We start from the raw sequence: 21,665 nt of genomic DNA on the forward strand, positions 1-21,665 counted from the left end.
CGGCGGGGCCCGGCCCGGGGAGCGCAGCCCTCCCCTCTGCCCGCCCTCCCGCCGAGCGGCCCGTGTCAGGGGCAGCCGCTTTCCGGCGCTTTCCGCAGCGCAGCCGCCCCCATCCCGTGCGACGCGCTCGCTGCTCTCCACCGGGCACCTTTATTTACAACGCACGCGGAGGAAAACACAAACGTAGCAAGAGACAAGGCGGCCAGCACACGGCGGGCAGCGTTACAAAGTCATAAAGGTGCTCTTTGAACAAGCGCGCTGAGGTTCCGACGCAACGCGGTGCTGGTCGAAGGCCGTAACAGCTCTGCGGTTCCGACCGCCTGGGGCTCCGTTTGCCTTAGGGAGATACGCCGACGGAAGCACAGGGCACGAGCTCTGCGATGGACCCAACGCAGGGGCGAGACGCGCTGGCAGCCACCCGGGCAGTAAACAGCCCCCGGAGAAAGCGGGATGGCGGTGCCACCCTTGGAAGGCTGATACCGTGCGAGCAGCCGCGGAACGCTGGTGCTGCACCAGACGGCAGCAGGACGGCGTGCCGCCGGAGCACCGCTGAGCATGAGTGCCAGCAGCGCTGCCCGCCAAAGCTCCGGGGCACCTCAATGGTGGGCGTAGGGCTGCTGAGCCGGGGAAAGAAGCAGGGCTGGAGAGCCGAGGGGAAAGGAAGCCAGCTTTGGGATGTACCGGCAGAGCGGGAGCGGGAAAAGGAGGGGAGCTGCTGAGGCGCATGGCCGCGTGCTGCGCAGCAGAAGGCAGTGTCCTCAGCTGCCGCAGTTACAAAGCCTGCGGAAGCTGCAGGAGATCCATACGCAAAACACACCCACGGGTAAACGTTGTCCCAAGTAAGAAAGGGCATACATTCCCAAACTGTAACACTTCCCATTTAAAGTAGCAAAGAGATTGAGAGTACGTGGTAGCAACTGGCTGCTCCTCCGATCCCTCACATAGTCAGTTTTCCTTTCAGTGACGTCAAAGAGGATTTTGAGGGAGGAAAAACAGGGCAACTCAAACGCACCCTGCGATTTTCAAGGTGCGAGAGTGTGTCTGCTCAGACACTTTGATAATCTCTGTTCAGTCAGCTATCTTGGCGTTTTGTTCAAATCTTTTGGCGTTCTTTCATCTTCAGAGCAGCCTTCTTCACATGCCACGGGTGTGAAGATTAGGGAAAGTTCCTTGTTCATAGGGCAAGTTCCTCCTCTTTTGCCTCAGTGAAGGAAATTTACAACTTATGTTAAGGGCATCCTCTTTCCTTGCAAGAATTTCAGGTTGAGCCGGGATGCCACACTCGCAGCAGGAGGCGTCTGTAATTCAGCTTTGTTCTAATATCCAAAATTACAAGCTTTCACCATCTGCTTTAGAAGTACCTAAGAAGAAAGGTTATAAGGAAAACAAAACAGATTCATTAATCAGGGATATTAAAATAGTAGAGGCAACTGCTGACCTCAGAAATTAAGTGGGTAAAAATTATGCTGAAATGTTTCAGCAAAGGCAGCAAATCTGGAAACAGTTTCAGTCTTCCTGCAGCAATTTTAAACTAATAAAGGTTAAATGAAACAAAAAATAGATTCTAAACTGGTGAAAGGAAATTAATTAATTCCTCTGGATCCACAAAGCAGGCATGTCATGGAAAGCAGCAACAATGGCTTTCCTGCAAATGATCCTCAGCACTGGGGTGGAGAAGTCTCTTCTACAGTTAAGAGACGGTTCTGTCTCCACTGCCTGTTCAGTCATCAGTCCCTCTCTGAAGGTTCCTCAAGAGCCAACTGTGACTGTGGTTTCTGCTTATGGCTACCATGGCCTGTTGACTGTGAATAGAAGTGAAACACCTCAGTAAAACTGTCTCTTTAGAAAGTCTGCTGTAACACCGAAACATTAATTAGGGAATGTTTGAATGGATACCTGCGTTGCATGTACCATCAAAGACCTCTAGTCTTCTAATGGACTGGCTTCCTTTTCTTCTCTAGTCTTCAGAGTCTCCTTTTCTTTACTGTTATGAAGAAAAGGGGGAAGCCAAAATCAGCATCGGATCTCCTGAGCTGTAGAGTCTTGTTCTGAGTTACATATAACATACATAACATATAACGAGTTACGTGATAAGCTGATTAGCGTGCTACACGCACGGCGACCACAGTGTCAGGTTCGTGGAGGAGAGAACAGAGCGATCATCTGCCAACTACCACCACAACAGCTGGGTCCTTCTCTGAGTGAGGAGCTACCACAAAGGGCAAGAGCAAAACGAGGACTCCAAAGCTCATTCATCCTGGGGCTCTGTTCCAACTGCAAGTAAGCAGCCAATTATTGCTAATTGTGTTGGCAGGTTTGCCTTGTAGATGCTTAGTGTAGGGTCCAAGCCAACGATTCAGACCAGCTATGAAGATACATATTTGACAAGCTTTCCCAGAAGCCTTTCTCTCTCTCTCCTCTGTCTTACAGTTCAGCGTCTGCCACCTCGATCCTCTTCTCTTGCACTTTCTTCCGATGATGTCGACAGATAATCACAGCTGTCACCACAATGATCATCAGAACACAAGCAGACCCAATGGCCACCACCAGGAAGTGGATTTCTGAGAAATGCACTGCACGAAGAGAAAGAGATACATGAACAAGAGGGGCACACACAGGGCTCTGGGTATGAGGCTGGGAACCTGAATCCATTAATATAAGCTTTCCTCAGCCTCCTTTTTACCTCGCGTCCATTAACTACCCTCATGCCTTCTCTTCATAATCCCTCGTCTTCCACACATTTTCCCAAACGTGGAGGAAGACCTGCCAATGCTTCGCACTGGCTAAATTCACATGACCGCCGGTGGGGTTCTTGGCCTCTCACCTTTCTGCACAACTCTGAGTCGCACTTGACCAATTGTGCCATAAAAATCTGGTGGGTTATTCACCTGGCAGGTGAATGTCCCATTGTCAGTGGGCTGCAAATTCCAGATAACGATGGAAGCATCATTACGCTCAATATTCCCATCCCAGGTGACTCGCTCTTTAAAGCGTCCAGTAGGCACCTTGTAGGGCTCCTTCAGGTAATAAAATACCTGCAAGACAGAGAGGAAGCTGTCATCTTTACATACTGGGCAGTATTTGTGACGGAAACAGCAGTGGCACTGGCTGAGGCACGCGGCCAAAGCTGTGGAGAGCTGCGCAGGCTCAGTCGCTCTCAGATGACTCCGAGGCTGGTTCAAAAGATAGTGCCTTTGCTCCAGCAGCCATGCCAGCTCTGTCCTGCTCAGGCCCAAGGCTTTGCCAGGCGCTGTTCAGCTCTTCCAGTTACAGGGCAGCACCAGCTGAGGTGCTCCCCCTGCCATGGTGGCCAAGGCAGAACATCCTGTAAGCAGCGTCAGGTGCAGAGTGCCAGCTAAGACATAGGGTTCAGCTGTAGTGTAAGCAGGTGCAGTTTCATCAGGCCTTGGATATTTTAACGCTGATTACCCCAAACTACACATAAGCAATGTTTCTTTAGTCAGGGTCTGTAAATAAAACTTCTTGCTCAGAGTAGTTGTTACGAGCAGCAGAGAAAAGGCCCGGGATGCACATACTCGTGCACTTCAGCTGTGTCCATACCCACAGCCGGAACTGCTGCAGCCACTGGGCTCACCCAGTGCTGGACCTTGGGATGGCTTTGTCTGGGAAAGTGTGCATCCATGAAACGGAGCATAAAAGTGTCACTCACCGGCTCATGAGAGCTCAGGTCCTCGGGCTGGAAGTTCCAGGTCACGGACAGGTCTTGGCTGATAGGGCTGCTGCTGGAAAAGGTGCATTTTAACCGCAGGTTAGTGCCATTCACAGCGTTCACCTCCTTGGAAGTGTGAACCTCCACGGCTGCCGCAGGCCACAGTGCTGCAGGGAGAACAGCAGGCATTAGAGGTAAAGAAACCTACTGTCTAGGAGTGAGCTCATCACTTCTCCTTATCTGCGTTTCGTCTATGCAGGAGCCTGCCTTATCTGTCTCCATCAATGTGTAACCCACAGTCAGGAGCACACAGATGTCATTACTGAGGGGGCCGATCCTGCGGATGCACAATCCCAGAGATCCCCCTGCTCCTTAGATTTTGTCAGTTGGTATGCAAAGCAGCACAGTGCGCTTTCAAGGGAGTTTGGTTCACACGAACTGCTGATGCCGCTTTCTTCGCAGTTTTGTGGCTGCACAGTTTAACACTCACAGATCTGATAACCGGTTGAGAGAGCACCACTGCAAAGGACTCACCTGTGGGGACAATAGGCTTTGTTTCGGAGGGAAACGTCTCTCTTCAGGCATGAGCAAACTCGACGCGTAGGAGGTACAATGCTGTTGTAAATACCATCCCTCCTTAAACATACGCTTGCTCCTGAACGCTACTAAAGATACCATATAACTTTTCATATGCTTGTCCTGGTCACACGTTGACAAGCAATTACACTATACTGCACTCAATTCCCTGAGCAGATTTCTTCAGAAAAGCAGTCCTGCCCTTCCAAGTAGGGCTGCTGAGCCCCAGCAAACAATTGCTACTTCCCCTGCTAAAACTTTCCTTTATTCTCTTTGTATTATCAGTCCGAGTGTCACGCACCCACGGTGAGAACTGCTCTTAGTGATGTATGAAGTGCCTGTTAATAGCTCAGCTGGACAAATATAGTCAGGCCGAGGAACTCTACAGGAAACCCTCAAGGTAAATCTGTAAGCATTTGTTTGTCAAAGAAACATCCTCTGTTAACCAAAGCACCGCAGCTGCGGCTTTTAAAATAAGTTAGCATCGAGTCAGACTACCCTGAAAGAGAGACAATCAGCAAGAGAGAGAGAGCACCGAGACACGAAAGGAAGAAAAACCAGAAATCAGGAAACCGAAGGGTTGCTGGTGAAGATGCCTCTCACGCCTGAGCCCTCGCTGCCCTCTGGCTTGCCCTGCCCTTCCAGACAAAGCTCAGCCACCCCAGCAGACCAGTGCTACCAAAACGGCGGTGCTGCAAGTTCTTGCTTTTTGCCCTGCGGTCGCGGCGTTGCTTGCCTGTCTGCTTCATCTCCCTGAGTGGGTTAGTTTCCACAAAACTGCAGTGCTGAGCTGAAAGTCTTGCTGCTGCTGAAAGGGACAGTCCTCCCCGTTCCTCATACAGTGCTCCCATTAATTTTGTTTTCACATTGGCCAAACTAACCCAGCAGAAAAAGAAAATATTAATAATTTCTTGTCACTTTAGGAAGATGGGTTAACTCACCCCAGTGTGATTCAAGAAAGAAAAAAAAGCTTATCTGGGGTTGTAAAATATGGCTTCACAATAAAGACGATCAACACGTTTCCTGCATTTGAAAATAATTTGTAACCAAAGACTTCCTTGCCAAATAATTGCTTTTCTCAAAGGAGAAAATATTTGAGATGCCAAAACGTTGAAGGTGCGCGTTTGAAAAGCTTCATTGGCAGAGATCATGTTTCTCATCCAAAGATTCAGTGTCAAACCTTTTCGTTTTGTACTCCTTTAAAAGAACAACTGTGGGAAATAACCGTGAAATACTTTTTTCAAGATAGATCATTGAGTGTACCCATGTGCTGATGCATTTGGGAAAGGAGGACATGGTGTTCTTAGATTCCAGCTATATTGATAAAAAACCCTGAAAATTCAAGCAAGTTTATTGTTGCTGGTCTGGAGTCGTTGCTGTGTAAAGGATCTAAACCCAGTGCTGCTTAACAATCTCTGATTGTCTAGTAACAAAGACTGGAAAAAACATCTAGGAGTAAAGTCCAGATTCCCAGCAGGAGAGAAAAAGATGTGTAACCAGAGCTCAGAAAGAGATCAGTGTTCTTCTTCCGCTTGAACACACCTAAACCTGTTTGTCGAAGAAACTCAATCAGTTTGTGTCACTTGCAGTGAACCCTGGACCGAAAGAATCACAGTGATCGCCCACAAGTATCCGAGACTCCTGTAAAGTTGCTGCCTTAATGAGGACGATAATTAAGGGATCAGAAGAGGAAAGTCAAGATGGCAACTGAGGCCAGGCAGTACCGGGTTTCCTTACCTCGGAGCTGTACCCCAAGGAGGAGCAAGGCACCGGGCCAGTTGGGGCCACGCATCAGGAAGACAAGTCCGTCCTCCACGGGTTAAGCAGTACCGGAAGGAGAAATTCGTTTCAGGCTCTTGATAACCGGGTGAAAGATGAGTTTCTCAAAGCCTTCCCAGCACAGTCGGGCAAAGTCCTGTCTCTCGGCTTGGCCCGCAAGGCGATGTGCGTCTTCCTTCCCACCTGAGTCAGAAAGCCTGCCCTTGCACTGGGAGGCAAGGTGGGGCCAGCACAGCCAGCTTCTCTGTGTAAAGCAGGGAGATTTCCAAGGTAAGATTAATTTCTTCTGCCTCCCATATTCCTTTGCTCTTTTGTGTTGCAATCATCCCTCCTCCCAGCTTGCAGCTGAAACCACTCCCCTCTGGTGGGAGGTAATTTTGCTCCTAAAAGAAAATTTGCCTGAAGGTGTTTACAGGTAGCTCGAAGGAATGAGGGCCATTGGTTTGGCAAAAACCTGCAAACAATCCAAGAAAAGCAACTCAAAGCAGGCAGTCTGTGGCAGCAGGGTGGGCACACATCCAGAGGATGGAAACATCCACTGAAACACAGATCCCTGCAGTAAGATCAAGTGTAACGTTACTCGGTCTCGGCCATCCTGCAGAAGTGGGAGACTGCATTAGCCGGTGCTCGTGATGTTCTTGGAAAAGTCAGAAGACAATTACAATGGACACGAGTCCAGCCCGGGGTTAGTCCAGGCACAGCTGGGGAAACCCCACTATGCTTGACAAGCAGCGCAGGGTACGAGAGCTCAGTGCGATGCAAGATATTTTCCTGGGGGCATGTGGCGCCTGTGAGAGCACGAAATCAAGTTGTGCACTTGTGTTGGCAAAATAAGGATGTTTGCATTCAAAGACCATAAATCACTTCAACAGTAGAACCTGCTGCTGGCTGTGGCTGTGTTTGTGTCTGGCCCACAGTCTAGTTCCAAGAAGTCATCCTAGGTTACGAGCTTTCATTGCGATTAATGCTAATTTTCCTTGCAGTGGTGTCAAGGCAGGGACAGGAGGATGCCCTAACCTCTGGGTGTTTTGAAGGGCTCCCTTCAGCTCAGAGCTAAGGAGCAGAGCGAGGGCACTCCTGCTGTGCAGCAGCATGGGCTCCGATTGGGATGTTTGGGATTACCTGGGATGCACTGAGAGGACATCAGGACTGGACGGAACAAGGTTTTGTTGGAAAAAGGACAGCAGCAGGACTCTCAGACTTTTTGCTAAAGAGCAACCATGTGGACATCTCTCCTCCCATTTGCTGTCGTCTGAGGAGAATACTGAATTTATTTTTCACTTTTAAACTTCAAGTTACAAAGTCAGCAATATATAAAACCACTGAGGGCATCAGTCTCATGGATTGTCCACAGAAAAGCACAGAGAATCTTGTCTCTGCTAATAGCTCAGAGACACCAGATCTCTCTGTTTTCATGGGAATAATTTGGCCCTGTGTTAAGCCTTCATCACTGTCTCTCCCCAGACTTCCGCTCAGCTACTATTCCAAAACATCATTTCCGTTTCTTTCATTGCCACCATAAATATTTTTTAGGCTGGAGGTTTTTGTTTGTTTGTTTTGCAACCAGAGGATACTTTCACCTTTTCGGCTTTCGTTCCAGGTATCTGCAAGGCAGTGCTCCACAGCCGATTCCCTGCCACCTCCCAAGACTGCCTTTCTGCACAGCGCCAACTTCTTGTCCTCAGGCAGCCCACGCGGAGTCCGGTAGGACAAGCGTGTTTCTTGCTGTAATGGCCCTTTGGCCACTCTGGCCACATAACAACGCTACTGGCTCTCACTTGAGACCACATTTGTCTAACGCACAGGACTGGGAAGGGGTCTGTCCTGATCTTGACTCGCAGACTTTTACTAATCTTCACCACCGTGTTTCAAACCGCGCTGGCTCCCACCGCTAAGAGAAGCCCATGTGCCTGGCACACAAATTCTCTGGTTTTTCATTCTGAAAGAGAGGTAAGAAAGATCTGCCGGCTGAAGTGAGCACCTCAATACACGAAACACGGGCCCATGACACTGTGAGCATCCTGGAATGCTGAGCTCTTGGGAAGGAGCGAGCAGCCAGCTCCATCCTTCCGGGCTGCTGGAACGGAGTCCCGGAGCCGCGCGGCGGGCGCAGAGCGCAGGGCCCCGGGAAGCGGGGAGCGCGGCTGGCTGCGCGGGGTCTGCCGCGGCCCGGCGCCCTCAGCCCCCCGCTTCTCCCGGCCGGCTCCGCCGCGCCGCGGGCTCCGGGCCGAGGGAAGCGGACGGGCCGCGCGCTCGCACCGGCTCCCGCCGCGGCCCCGGCGGGCTCGGGGCGCCCTCCAGCGGCGCCGGGCCGCCCCCGCGGGGCTCGGGGTGGCCGTGCTCCCTTCCGCTGCCGCGGCACGGGCTTTCCCCGAGCAGCCTGAGCCTTCCCCGAGCGTTTCGCGTCTGCGAGGGCTGCTGGACCGGCCAGCAGGCAGCCACACTGTGGCTGAAGGAAATAAAGCTGGCTTTATCGCAGGTGCGGCTCGTAACGGGAGTACGAACGCTGCACGAAAACGTAGAACGGCTTGGGCAGTCTCGAACTGAAACCGAACAGAAGCAGCAACACAGGCGAGCAGATTCCCTCCTAACAGGAGAGCACGCCATGGAGTATCTGTCGGGAGCAGAGCGTTCGCTTCAGGGCGGAGGCTGGCAGCAGGGGCTGCCACCCTCAGCTGCTGCTTTCCGCACTGTCAGGACGCGTGCGGAGGCAAGCCTGGGTGAGGAGCTGGCAAATGCCACTCTTGAAGAGGCAGCAGGATTAAATGGGTTGTGTTAGAGAACAACCACCACCAAGTAGACTCTAGATTGCGTCCTCAGCAATTAAAACCCCCATGATTTACGGCCTGGCACTTAGAGGCTCATTCTGCTGGCCGTACAGAGTTTCTAGGCGCTGAGCTCCTTGTAGCATTTCTGGTTCTTCTGTTTATTCCCTCACTATGTGAAGTTGCTTGCAGTAGTTTGAACTTCAGAAACACTCGCTTCAAAAAGTTATTAGGAAGGTCCTAATGGCAAATCTAATCCAGGCTCGTTTATCTCTCCTGCTGCTCCTAGGGCAGTTACAACAGGTCTCCCGAGACTTGAACTGGGCCGGTGCAGAGCCGTCACCCTTTGCTGTCAATGACGTTCCGTGAAGACCTTTTGAGCCTCTGCACTTCCTGACATGGGCTTATTTTACCATACGTGTTCCGTCTGTCTTGGCTGCCTGCAGATTTCACTGGAAACAGTGAGTCTCCCCAGCGTTGCTCAGTTCGTTGCTGTACACAATTCTGGGAAAAAATCTTGGGCCTCTTTCTTGTAAGCAAGAACTTAAGAAGCCGACACGTTTTTCTTCCCTCACAGCCAGCCTCGGTGACGCCAACCTGATGCGGTACTGAAGAACAAGAGGAGGAGGAACACAAGGATGAGGCTAGAGCGGTCCTTGCCCCTCCTGGGACTCCTGCTCTGCGGGGGTGAGTACAGGTGGCCAGAAGCCCCCGGGGACAGAAGGGTGGCTGCCCAGAGGAGGAAGCACAGGGGTGTGCGACTGCTTTGGCAAAGCACCTGCAGCCACGTTTTCTGCAACCAGCATGCGCAGTGCCTGGGGAGCTGCTGCTCTCCAGAGCGAGAATTCCCTTCAGAGTGCAGGGACAGGGAAACGGGAATCCAGCCCTCTCAGGCTGCAGAAAAGAACCTAAGGTCCCTAGTGAATTTTCCCTTACTAGCTGGCTCACTAAGGCACCCGGTCTCCACGCAGCAGAGTTGGAGCTTGATGCACCGCTTTCTGCAGCAGTGTGAGCTATAAGGTCCTGCGGTTTTAATTGTGTTTTTATGCTTTATTCGTGCACTCCTCTTAAACTGTGTTCTGATCATGGGTAAATAACTTCAGTTCCATTCACTGTGCTGTCATGGGAGTGGCAGCAATTTCCATGTTACCAGTTTGAATTGACCAGCAGTTCGGAAGCTTGTTTAGGATGCAGCACAGAGTATCTGTAAAGACTATAAAGAAGTTGGTAACTACGAGATATAAGTTTGAAAGATAAAAGATACTACAATAAGGCTACAGCTGCTCTGCCAATGTGCTGCAAATACCAGCTGCTATTCTTTGAGAAGACTGAAAATGTTTGCTTTAGCAGTGGCCTGTTCTTTTCTCAAATTTAAATTCATCTCACATAAAGAGCATCAGATCACCTTGTCTCCAGCCAAGTCCTATGCCTGTGGAATTTCAAATCTACAATTTTGTTACAAGTAACTCCTATTATAAAGCAAGCTTTACCTGGGATGAGACAACAGCGCTGAACGCATGAATACAGGTCATTCCTTTATTTACTTATGTTACTTTCTACCAACAAATATCTTTAAAGCAAATCGCAAATGTGATTCAGACCTCCTAAAAACTGTTTCTTTAATACTCCGACTCCAGAGACTTCAGTGGAGCTACTTGTTTCCTACCAAGAGAGAAAAATCACATAGATGAACTGTTTTATAGAGTTAAATCAAGTGCCAGGGTCCAATCCTCCAGCGAGTACGCTCTTGCAGAGGACAGTGGTTCTTACTACAGAAACCAGGCATGATTTTCCAGCAATCTTTGGTCCATGCTAATAAAGCAGAATTGTTGGGGGTACAGCTTGCAATAACCCTTTTTCTAAACTGGGTTGGAAAATTATTCAAATTTCCATTCTGCGTTAGTTCATGTTAAAAATGGCTTCTGAAGGAAAAGACTTCATTTCGAAACAACATCCTGTCTCAGCTAACAGAACCCTTCTAGTGCCTTTAGCACAAATACAGGAGTATAAACATCTTTTTCAAGCCGCTGAGTTCAGAAAGCATATCCTTGAAGTAGCAAAAGCGTATGATATTAGTAGCTGAATTACTTACCATGTACTATTCTTTCTTTTGTAGTTGGCACTGCAGCTCAGCAGGGTAAGTGTATTTTACCAGCATTATTAACGAGTTCATATGATAAAAAGACCAACTGTGCCTCACAAGCGAGGACTAAAAGTCACATAGAAATGTTTGAATTTTGCAAATATCATAAGATAGGAAAAACTCCCCGATCATTAATTGTTACTGATCTCACTGATTGGAAAAAATGGCTGTCATGAGTTGTCCCTAGTTATTGCTAGTGATCCCCAAGCAGGGCTGGGCATTTTCCAACAGCAACAAGCAGTAAGGTAACAGCAGGCTGATTCATTAACACTTACTATTCTCTCCTTTGCAGATGACTCAGAAGCAGAGGAGGGTAAGTGTATTTTACCAGCATTCTTACCTATTTAGCATGATAGAAAGACTGCAGATGCCTCACAGGTGAAGGCAGCAAAAAATAGCTGAGTTCAAGCAGCATTTTAGGAGGAAAAAACTTCCTGTTAGTTGCTACTGTCATCACCCATCAGAAAAACCAGCTGTAACGAGTTGCCCCCGATTACTGTTAGTGGTCTCCAAGCAGGGTTGGCCCTTTGCAGAGAGCAGCAAGCATATGGATAAACAGAACGACGTGTGCAGGCGGCCGGGCTCTCTGACACAAAGTTGAGCGCTCTGCGATGGTGTTTTGATACTGGTTAGTGTTGCAAAGAATCGGTATAAAAAACTAAAGGATAACATGCACGCAGAAGGCACGTACACGAGGAACTTACGTTACACCATGAAATCAAAGACTTTGCAGAGCAAACTGGCACAGTGGGACGAAGGGTGGGTGGGGAAGCCCGCCCAGAAGCTGGTTGTAATGCTGGTTTCCCTTCTCGTTGGCCCAGCTTCCAACAACGAATTCCTGGTTGAGATTTCTGGAACCACAGTGACAATCACATGTCCCTTGACTGAAGGCAGCATAGCCTGGGAGTTAGCTGGGGCCTCAGTGCCCACCACCGAGAGGAAGCACGTTATAGAGAACCACGACAGCTCTCCCATCAACGTGAGCTGTTCGTCCAGTGACAAGAAGCACGAAATGTACCTGAATGCCAGAGGTGAGTGAAAAAGCACTCTGTCTGCAGGCTAAGGATGAAGTCTACACATTTCAGTGACAGATATTAGGAGCTGGAACCTTACTTTCAGCACTGCTGGGCCGGGCGAACACAATCCTGCTGAGGCCCTTCCCACTCTGCGCGGGCAGTAGGAGAGTCCCAGAGCCCTTTTCTGGCACAGGGAATCTCCCTGTTCTCTGCACCTTTCCCTTCCACTGTCCTCGAGCTGGCTGCATGTCAACGTTCCCACGTACACAGTGCGTGATGTTTTTTAACACAGCTTCTCCCACGCTACAAGGCAAGAGCAATGTCTGCCACAAAGGCTGGAGGCGTTTCTCACCGTGCAGAGCGGAAAGCTCCCACGCGGAGCACACAACTTTCCGTGACCCCCCAACCCGGGGCAGTTCACCCCCACCCTGCAGAGCCATTTAAGCCTCTCAGCCATTGGAAGTTGGCACAGCTGCTCTGTGTTCAGGACTAAGGCTCCAGCACAGGCAGAGGGGGCGAAGTTCTCAGAGCTGTTCCGCAGCCCTGACTCAGGCCAGGCACCCAGCGGCGGGCAGCAAGGGAAGCTGCACACATCGCTCCCTGCGGCGTGTCCACTGGCAGATGGTGATGGTGGGGCAGATGGAACAGCCTGCCCTGTCCCCCCCATTTCAGTTTGCTCATCTCCTTCCCCCCCAGAGCCGTGCCTTTTCCACGGCACTGCGCAGGCGAGCGAGGCGCGGGCTCTCCGTGCTGGAGGGGAAGGGCAACCCTCTCTGAGCACCGTCGTCTCTCCCGGCAGTGTGCGCAAACTGCGAGGAGCTGGATGCCTTGGCGGTGACAGGGATCATCACTGCGGACCTTCTCATCACCCTTGGGGTGCTGATCCTGGTCTACTACTTCAGCAAAGACAGGAAGGGGAGATCGAGCGCTGGTGCTGGCAGTCGGCCACGAGGTAAGAGCTGTTCTGGACTCCTCTGCTCACCACGATGCCCGCTCAGCACTGAATCGAGCCCTTGCCCCTGAGTGATGAAGCACCTCTGTTTCCCCCTAAGCCTCCAAGACTTTGCCTGACAACGCTCCCGCTTGCCACAGCTGTTGCTCCGGGCTGCCTTCTTGCAGGGCCGGTGCCCTGCCCATGGGAGCCCATTCCACAGGCTGCGGCACAGCGGCATTGTCTCTGCGCTGAAGCAAACTGCACGGCAGGTGCTCAGCGTGTGAGCGTTGCTGCAAGCCCAGCCCAGCCCTGGCCCGCTCAGCTGCTGTCTCAGGCCATCAAAGACCAGGAATTAATCCCACACACAGAAGACGTGATTAGAAATTGTGGTGTTATTAAAACTATAAGTTTGGATTCCTGGCTTTTGGCAGCTCTGAATTCCGCACTGCGCGCTTACTGTGCACGTTGCATGCTGGGTTCAACAGAAACGTGACGATGTGCCCGTGCCTGTGCAGCTTGCTGAGGCAGAGGAGTACAGATGCGGTATCTGTATTGTGGAGCTGTAGCCTGCGCCTGTGCTTAGAGGGCCTTCTTGTTTCCAAGTATCTGTTCACAGCCAGGAAAGCGAGAAATTTACCCTTCCTAAAAGAAACCTGATTTCTTCCTGAAGGATGGTGAGGCCTCCTGCCTGCAGCAGTTGGGTCTTTAAAAGCTCTAAGCTCACAATTAAGCCATAACTGTTGACCTGTGGCATGCGTGACGCTGGGATCATCTCCATGAAACTCCCTTGTGCTGTGTTATATGAATCATCACTGAGGGTGACCTCTCTTTGCCTCTGTTCAGGTCAGAAGGTGCAGCGTCCTCCTCCTGTTCCAAACCCGGACTATGAGGTATGAAGAACTTGTGTTTTTTCCATCTCTCTCTCTGCTTGTTGGGGAGGGATAGCCAGAGCTGGGAATCTGTAGCATTTTTCCTTCTTGCTCCTTTGAAGAAGGACCCACTTAACCTCCAAGCTTTCCAAGGAGTGGAGGCAAAAGGTGTTGAGGGTGGAGCCCCTTCCCCGGTGCTGATACAGGGAGGTGGGAGCAGAACTGTGTGCTGAGGATTCCCAAACTAACATCTCTGCTGTTCCCACAGCCCATCCGGAAAGGCCAGCGGGAGGTGTATGCAGGCCTGGAATCGAGGGGCTTCTGAAATCCCCAGGGCTGATGGGCTGGAACACTGCAGCAGAGGGCTGAGCGCTGCCACCCGGCTTGGTACTGCTCTCCGCAGCCCTGCGGATGCCCCGGCGCTGTGGGTGCGCCCGGCGGCTGCACCGGACACGCACCCTGCTGCCTCCACTCTCCCTCCCGTTTGATGTCAGGGAAAAGAAACAAACGAGCACATTGGCAAGAGAAGTTTTCCTTCTCATTAAAGGACTGCAGCCTCACTTGTGGTTCCTGGCCTCCTTTCCCCTCACGCTTCTCTCTCTGCACCAGTTGTGTGCTCTGCTTTTCCCTCCCACTTGATTTCTGCCCTGGGTGCCTCCACTTGCTCCCCATGCTGCCCTGGGCAGCTAGTGGGTCCGTCTCAGAGTGACTGGCCTCTGACCTCATCCTGCTCTCATGTTCATTGCTGCCCAGGATTGTAACAAAAGGAACAAAGGCTGTCAGTATATTATAAAGAAAAGACACTGCTTTGAATGAAAATATTTAACTCAAAAAGAACAGTTTGCCTTAAAAAAAATGAGAACCACTTCTACCGGTACATGCAGACCAACCCGTCCATCCCCCAGCCCTTCTTCTGTAGGAAGCAAGTACCACTTTGTATCCAGTGACCTTTCTGGTTCAGACCTTTGGCAGAGCATCCTCGTAGCATCATGTGGGGATTTGGTGCCTTCCCAAGCCATCTGAAAGCCTCCTGTCAGGAAATTTAGTGCTTGGTTGAGCGTTAGATCTTTGTTACTATGAAATAGTGGGGAATTCAGGTATGATTTGAACCCTCACTTAGCAATTAGTATCAGCTTTGCAGTCGTACTGAGACAGCACAACAGGGGTTTTCAGGTTTCCCAGATTGGAACCGAGACCCTTTGGCTCAGCCCCAGGACTAGGACTCTGCTCTGAAACAGCTTGTTCACTGGAATTGAAATTCATGTGCTGGGGCCACAGAGATAAAGCCCAGGACCTACAAAATCTAAGAAAGCATCGAACCCTTTTGCTAGGCTGTCCTTCTCATCCCAGAGACTTCATGGACTCCATTTTTACTGATATTGTGTGGTGTAGTTTAGGATAAACACATTTCTTTGAGTGTCTTATACCTTAAGGGGCATACAAGTACATTTGCTGTCAGAATTTCATTTATCAGAGGTAATGCTCTTAGAGATTCTTGTGATCTGTCCCTTGCTGCTGCCCGTTCTCCCTGCATTTCAGCTCTGTAACGTGAGCTCCACCTGGGTTCTGTCAAAAAGACGGTGGGCTGCTTTGCCCTTGGTCAAGATCTGTTTTAACTTTTTCTGTACATTTAAAAACTGTAATATATTAATAAAACTGGAGACAGCACTCCCAGGTATGCATTGGACAAGATGTCCCCCATGGTTTTGTCTCTGTTAAAGAAAAAGGGGAGTTCCCAGGTCGGGAATAGTCTGAGACAGTGAGAGCTTCTGTGGGTCTGTGTTGACTCACCTTGCAGCAGCCTACAAGGGGTTTGGGAGCAGACTGTGCCAGGGTGGGGAGGATGACTACACATGCAAAATCGCACTGCTGTGCTTGGGGAGCGGGGCCTGAGAGCAGGGCAGGGGGCAACAGGAGCTGGGGCTCTGTCTGGGGGCAAGTGAAATAGCTGAGGTCCCATGCACTCAACATACAGATTTTAAATCTGCTTGATTTTAAAAGCTGTGGTTTTCAAAGCAGCAACAGTGGGACAGGTGGTGACTTAAGGAGAAAGGCCCAAGAGATTCTGTGATGGCTGAGAACATTTCTGGTCTGACACTGGCTCAGTTTGCTGCATTTCTGTTGCTCTGCAGAGCAACAGCTCTGAAGAGAGGAAACAGCAGCAGCGATGGGGGCTGGGGGTGGTTTAATCCTTGAGTTTCAGCATGGGGAGATGAACACCCAGCAAAGTTTCGTGCCTCGGATTGCTGTGCTTACCCTTACAGGATGTGGTTTCAAAGGCAGCACAGCTGGGTTTACCATACAAGGCACTAAACATCTAGGAGGGAGATCGCAAGATACAAAGAGCACTAACCCCCAGCAGCTCTAAACCCACTCTAGGCCATGTTCTCAGCTTCTGCAAAACATCACTGCTCCAGGGACCCTTGCTCAGCCCAGCTACGTAGCCCATTACTACAAATGGGATGTGAGAAGCTCGGACCACTCTGGGTGTACAAGGTCTAAATTTTGCTTCAAGCTACACCCCAGTGCTTCTGCCACCACCTACGGGGCTGCACATTTGCCTAGTGTTTGCCCCAACCAGTGCCATCCCACACTCTCCTTATCGCAGTGGGGATCAGGGCCCAAGCAGTGACAACAACTCTCTGCTGCTGTGCTTAGCTGCACTACAGAATGTTTCTTTGTCCTGCCAAGGGTGAGGTGCTGGGGAGCCTCCCACAAACAGGCGAGCTGTAAACGTTGCCCCTGCTGTCTCTTTGATGCAGAGCATACGCACCCACCCTGCTTTGGGTTTCTCCTGCTCTTTGGGTGTGGTCAGCCACCCTTGCTCAGGGCTTTGAGATGGTGATGAAAGCGCTAAGAACTAGGCAGCCTGCTGACCACTTGTTTTGTAAGGGCCTACCCAAATGGCTTTGCAGTCCAAAGGTGGGCATCGCCATATTCTACCTGCAACGGCCCCGCCAGGCTCACCCTTCACTGGAGCAGGCTAGAGCAGAAAAGCCACTAAGATGTTATTCTGCTCCAGTGAAGAGCAAAACGTAAAGAGCCGACACCATAGGAAAACATCCCTTTCTTGTCCACTGTCCGCAAGAAGGCTGATCACGCGCCGGTTCCAGTAAGGGCATGTGGGGTGCACCACAGCTTTGCGCAGCCTGCGTGTAGCTTGCTGTCATACACGTCACAGATTTGCAGCCAGTTTTTACTTTTTTAACTCTTTTGGTGCTTACTTTATACCACTGAGTCACAAGTCAAGTCACAGCCTGGCGCTCTCTAAAACCTGTCACCCAGGTTCTTAGAAAAGCAGGAAAACACAACCTGCAGGTGTGTGCAACTGGCACATGGAGGGTGACCTGGTTTCTGAGGTTTTTAACTGCTAGCCGAACTTGCCTGTTATCTGCCTCCCGTTTTGGCCATAGTCAGACCACATTAGCTGTTTCTGCTCAGAGCTGGGGAGTGAGGATCTCGCCAGGAGGATATGGGTTGGTGTGGGGAGACCCAGTGCTGCTCAGTAGCTGGAGAGGTGGTTGAGCTGGGAAAGACTCTGAAAGTTTGCTCAACTGCATGCTGTACTCAGCACACTGGGACGGCTAGCGAGCCTGAAAGTGGGGCTGCCGAACGCCCAACGAGAGATACCCAGCCTGGTCACAAAGGCGAGCGGGCTGCAGAAGCAGAGCAGGGTGGGGGAGCCTCCCAAGAACACTGGAGGTGCGGAGTGTGGACTGCCTCTGGCCTTCATTGCCTGGCCAACTCTGCTGCCACGTGTTTTGCATGGTCTCTACTGCAGTTTTCATCCCCTCTGCTGTTTCCATTTCCTCTTTGGGCCCAGTCCCTGCTAGCTCTTCTACAGAGCCAGCACAGCTTGCTGCTTTGCTCATGCTTCACTCCCCTAAGCGCTGAGGCAACTTGCAGGCTGCCTGAGTACCAAGGACCTGGCAAGCCTCTGCAGTTTGGAGACTTCAATTAGATGCCAGGCCCTGTATGTGCAGAGGAAACGTCCTCCAATCCTCCCTCCTGCCAGCCCTCCAGCTCTGTCCAGGGGACTGAGGCATGCAGGCACTCTGCAGGGGTGACACAGACCCTGCTGTGCGTCCCCCACTCCCTATTCTGGAAGGGGAAATAAATGAGACAAAGCCTCTGCTAGTGTTGGGGGTGGCAGCCCTCTCCCTCCACAAGGTCCCTCATTCCCAGCTTCAGCAACAGACCCATTTGGATCCTGGCAGAGAAAGGTGGATAGCCATGGGCACGTGCCTGCACTGGCAGAGCAGTATCCTACCGGAACAGGCAGAAGCCTTACGGCTCTGCAGGGATCCAGGCCGACTGCATCCAGCACACACCTTCCCCAACAACACAACCGATGGAGCAGCAGGCTATAGGATAGGCTCATCTTTAATGAGAGGAATACAGAAGCACAAGAGGTCATGAAAAGAGCAGAGTGCTACAAGCAGCCCATCTGGCAAGGAGCTGGAGGGGTCTCTAGGCAAAAATCCGCACTGTCTTCCGCCAGCACGGAGCTTATGAAGGCAGTGCCAGGGCAGGGTACTGGTGCTCTTGGGCACTGGCAGTGGCTTTGCTGTAGTATCACTCACGGTGTGACAGAGTTGCAGGCCCCAGTGCCTCCCGCTTCACTTGCGGGCCTTGGCAGGTGCCAGCCGGCTATACTGTCCATCGTCCCGCTCGCCAAGGGGCTAGGAGAAAAAAAAGGTGAGATGAGCTACAACTTTGTCTGTCCAGCCCTGGAAGGAGGGTAGAGGGGAAGCTGGCCCACTCTCTCTTTGCCAAGCTTTTGGCAAGCTTTCCCTCTCCGCGCACAGAGCTTAACCACCCCAAGTGATTAAAAGGCACGGGGTAGCTGAGCTTGCCCCATCCTCAAGGTCACTCAGGGGCAAGCGGCTGTGAATGCCCCAGCAGAGAGCAATCTCCAACGTGGCTCTGTACCTTATGGCACCAAGTATCCCCCAGCAGCTGTGCCGTCATGGCCATGCCAGTCCCACATGCAGCCACGCACCACACAGAGGTGCTGAAGCCCACGCAACACACCCACGTGTGCCCACACTCACCTGGTAGACCTGCTCGTTGGCAATCAGGTTCTGCCTGTCAGAAGCTAAATGAAGAAAGAAGGTGGTCAGGGATCAGGGGTGTCAGGAACAGCATGGTGAACGTTTACTAACCAACCCAAGTGGCCAGCCGCTTTCGGCCCTGTGCTTTTACTTCCTCTGAGAGGCTCGGCAGAAAGCCCCTGCAAGGCCTCAGATGTTCCTGTGCCATCAGCTGCTGTCCCTGGGATGGTGTTTTGGTGACCCTTGTGCATTCAATGGCTTCTCCTGGGAAGCTGAGCTAGGGGCAGGAAGCGTACATGGAGTGCCCACGTGGGTTCCTACCCTAGACACGCTGTGTGCTGGCTGCTGCCTGCAGCTTGCAGTGACTGTGCTCTGTGAGCCGTGACGGAAAGTCCCTAGGTACCACACAGCTCCTAGGGATGCCCAGACACTTCCCGTTCCCGCCTGCGGGCAGCCAGCAGAGCTCTCCCCTTACCTCGTGACATGCGTCCCTTGTCCTGGCCAGTGATGCAATACACAGCAACCGCCAGGAAGACAGTGGCGACAACATCTGCGACCACGATCCCCGAGATGGTGGGAGCGTCCACTTCAATGCAGTTCTGGCACACTGGAAGCCCCAAAGGACACAGGCACTGAAAGCAGGGCCATGACCAAGACCCTGTCCCTTGGCAGCCTCTGCCCTGCTGCCAGGGTCTGTCTGAGCCCAAAGTGCTCAGCCAGCTCTGCCAGTCCTGACAAGCTTCAGTCCCCTGGCAAGAAAGACCAGGGATTAAGTCTGACTTGCTGCATGACCCAAGGCAGTGGTATAAGCTGCCACGTGTCCCCAGCACTCAGGGCAGGCCGCAACAGGGCCAGAGAGCAGCTAGCAATGAGACAGCATGAGTGCTGGGTCATGGAACTAAATCAGGCTGTAGATCTCTCCCAGCGATATCACATGCACAGCAACATGCAGCTCAGTGTTCCCATGGGCAACCTGGTGCAGGAGCTGTCAGGATTTCCACGAACTGGTGGAACCACCCTCAAACTCTGAGAAATTAGTGGTTCCCTCAAAAACTAGCTTGGGTGAAAACTCCAAGCAGTTCTGGCTCTAGAAACCAGGTTTGCAACACTTACTTCGATAGTGCACCTGGAGGGGAGCACTTCTCTGTTCTGTTCCCGTTCCTGTTACGCATGTATAGATGCCTCTAGGATCATCGTGAACTGCACCCAAGTCCAGCTGTGTTGCGTTTTCTATCATCTTCCCATCTCTCAGCCATATGACTGGACCTTGGCTCTTTGTTTCACATTGCAGGAATGCCTTCCCACTAGCTTCTTTCAAGATTACTTTCTCTCCTGTAAAAAAAAAAAAAAAAAGCAGAGAGCTTCACAGCTGAGTTCTCAACCCTCACAGTTGTGCAGAGCTCAGAGACCTCACTCATGGAGATAGCTGTTGTAGAAAGCATCGCACCAGGCTGTCCCCTGAGCAGCAGAAAGGACACTGCAAACAAAAAACTCTGCAAAAAGCAGACTACCCAGCAGAAAAGTAGTCTAGTGTTCGACTAGCGGTTACATTAAGAAAGCTCTGGTTGGCTTAGAGAACCAAAATCCCTTAGAGTGAAAACTAACTGGAATGGGGCGCCTACCTGTACTCCATTCACACTGCATGTGCGTGGCCCTCATCCTGCCCACAGATCACACTGGTATTGAAACGCAACTGCAGTGGGAGACAGTGCACCAGAAAACGAAATGTTTCCACCAGCAGGACAGGAGCTGAGCTCAAAGGAGGAAGCAAAAACTCATTTGCTTTTTCACCCAATGGCAAAAAAAAACATTTTTCATCAAAAGCGTGCAAAAACCACCACAAAATTGCTTCCTTGGCCCAAAGGCATCACCTTCAGAGCCTGTAAATGGCGAGCAAATTCCCTGTCTCGTTTGCTGAGTGCTAGAGCAGAGTACAGCCTCTCCTGCTTGCATGTTTGTGCCAGGCACAAAGCCCATGGCTCCTCTGGCCTCCTACCACGGTGCTGCCAAGTTTGACTTTACACGCCGTGTCATTGCAAGGCAGGTGGGAGCCATCACGGACAGCCCGGGATCAACGTGCACGGCTCCAGGCTGTCACAGCAGCGGTCCAGGGCATCCAGAGCCATCCTGTCCTCAGGAACCGTTCACTCCCTTCTCCCCATCGATGCTTTCAAACCTCATGCCAAGGTGCCACGGCAGACGACCCCAGTGAGCTGCGGGGAGCTGCTTTGCCCCCGCCCTCTCCCCACCACGGGGACCCTCGCGCTGTGGCAGTCTCCAGGGACGGCGGCGAGTGCCCGACAGGCACGGCTGCTGGCCCGCCGCGGCGCGCAGGACGAGCCCCGGCCTCGCCGTCTGCGCGGGGTCCCTCGGGCGCACCGCGCCGGGGGACTCCACGCGCTGCGCCAGTCTGCGCGGCGCTGCCCTCGTTCAGCCACGGGGCACAGCACCACAGCAGCCCGCGGGCAGCAACTGGTGCCCAGGGACTTACCTCGGACAGCCCAGCTGGCCGCGGCCAGGCTGGCGAGGAGCGCCCAGGTGCCCAGAGCCCTTCTCCTCCGCATGGCACGAAGCGGCGGCGGCTCCTTCCTCTGCTCGGAGGAGAGGACGCGCAGAGAGCTCCTCGCCAGGATGCGCGACTCGCCCCGAGATCTGTCAGGCACCGGATGCCGGGGGCTGGGCCTGCCTCCGGCAGCAGCGGGGGATGCCCGCGGTGCCCCGCGCCTGCCCCCTCGCCCCATGGCCGTGCGGAGGAGGCGGAGGCGGCGGGTGCCCCGGCAGCCGTGACCCCCAGCACCCGGGGAGCTGCCAGCAGCCCCGCGTCCCCCCGCAACAGCCACGAAGCTCGTCCCTCCGCAG

The 21,665-nt window shown here is 52.2% G+C and overlaps 3 protein-coding genes across 5 annotated transcripts; 1 reads left to right on the plus strand and 2 right to left on the minus strand.

Moving 5' to 3' along the window:
* Positions 1–1,923: 1,923 nt before the first annotated feature.
* Positions 1,924–6,351, minus strand: MPZL2 (myelin protein zero like 2). The gene is made up of 6 exons (XM_009982222.2): positions 6,289–6,351; positions 5,984–6,224; positions 3,671–3,837; positions 2,825–3,035; positions 2,429–2,573; positions 1,924–1,984 (listed from the first exon to the last, which is right to left on the minus strand). Exons 2-6 carry the CDS (start codon positions 6,036–6,038, stop codon positions 1,924–1,926), a joined length of 639 nt encoding a protein of 212 aa, XP_009980524.1. The 5' UTR covers positions 6,039–6,224; positions 6,289–6,351.
* A 2,859-nt stretch (positions 6,352–9,210) lies between these two features.
* CD3E (CD3 epsilon subunit of T-cell receptor complex) lies at positions 9,211–14,161 on the plus strand. Of its 2 annotated transcripts, XM_009978954.2 has the most exons (8): positions 9,211–9,251; positions 9,368–9,477; positions 10,907–10,927; positions 11,226–11,246; positions 11,755–11,964; positions 12,749–12,901; positions 13,727–13,773; positions 14,021–14,161. In XM_009978954.2, exons 2-8 carry the CDS (start codon positions 9,429–9,431, stop codon positions 14,075–14,077), a joined length of 558 nt encoding a protein of 185 aa, XP_009977256.1. In that variant the 5' UTR covers positions 9,211–9,251; positions 9,368–9,428; the 3' UTR covers positions 14,078–14,161. The 2 variants fall into 2 exon arrangements, with proteins under 2 accessions (XP_009977256.1, XP_086483002.1); XM_086626876.1 differs by lacking the exons at positions 9,211–9,251; positions 11,226–11,246 and having other exon boundaries at positions 9,408–9,477; positions 10,907–10,933.
* Positions 14,162–18,117: 3,956 nt separating this feature from the next.
* CD3D (CD3 delta subunit of T-cell receptor complex) lies at positions 18,118–21,401 on the minus strand. Of its 2 annotated transcripts, none has more exons than XM_086626878.1 (5): positions 21,298–21,401; positions 19,920–20,135; positions 19,282–19,413; positions 18,807–18,850; positions 18,118–18,434 (listed from the first exon to the last, which is right to left on the minus strand). In XM_086626878.1, exons 1-5 carry the CDS (start codon positions 21,368–21,370, stop codon positions 18,372–18,374), a joined length of 528 nt encoding a protein of 175 aa, XP_086483004.1. In that variant the 5' UTR covers positions 21,371–21,401; the 3' UTR covers positions 18,118–18,371. The 2 variants fall into 2 exon arrangements, with proteins under 2 accessions (XP_086483004.1, XP_086483003.1); XM_086626877.1 differs by having other exon boundaries at positions 19,920–20,138.
* Between the last annotated feature and the right edge of the window lie 264 nt (positions 21,402–21,665).

Source organism: Tauraco erythrolophus, chromosome 26 (assembly GCF_009769465.1).
Source record: "Tauraco erythrolophus isolate bTauEry1 chromosome 26, bTauEry1.pri, whole genome shotgun sequence".
NCBI classification, from domain to species: domain Eukaryota; kingdom Metazoa; phylum Chordata; class Aves; order Musophagiformes; family Musophagidae; genus Tauraco; species Tauraco erythrolophus.

Excerpts from the sequence above, each read along its gene's own strand:
- CD3D (XM_086626877.1), bottom strand. The coding sequence starts at position 21,370 with ATGCGGAGGAGAAGGGCTCTGGGCACCTGGGCGCTCCTCGCCAGCCTG. Across the intron at positions 19,414-19,919 it reads CCTCCAGGTGCACTATCGAA|TGTGCCAGAACTGCATTGAA; the intron begins GTAAGTGTTGCA and ends TGGGGCTTCCAG. Across the intron at positions 18,435-18,806 it reads CCAACGAGCAGGTCTACCAG|CCCCTTGGCGAGCGGGACGA; the intron begins GTGAGTGTGGGC and ends TTTTTCTCCTAG.
- CD3E (XM_009978954.2), top strand. The coding sequence starts at position 9,429 with ATGAGGCTAGAGCGGTCCTTGCCCCTCCTGGGACTCCTGCTCTGCGGG. Across the intron at positions 9,478-10,906 it reads GGGACTCCTGCTCTGCGGGG|TTGGCACTGCAGCTCAGCAG; the intron begins GTGAGTACAGGT and ends TTTCTTTTGTAG. Across the intron at positions 11,965-12,748 it reads AATGTACCTGAATGCCAGAG|TGTGCGCAAACTGCGAGGAG; the intron begins GTGAGTGAAAAA and ends CTCTCCCGGCAG.
- MPZL2 (XM_009982222.2), bottom strand. The coding sequence starts at position 6,038 with ATGCGTGGCCCCAACTGGCCCGGTGCCTTGCTCCTCCTTGGGGTACAG. Across the intron at positions 3,838-5,983 it reads CCTTGGGGTACAGCTCCGAG|CACTGTGGCCTGCGGCAGCC; the intron begins GTAAGGAAACCC and ends TTCTCCCTGCAG. Across the intron at positions 1,985-2,428 it reads GAGGTGGCAGACGCTGAACT|TAAAGAAAAGGAGACTCTGA; the intron begins GTAAGACAGAGG and ends TCTTCATAACAG.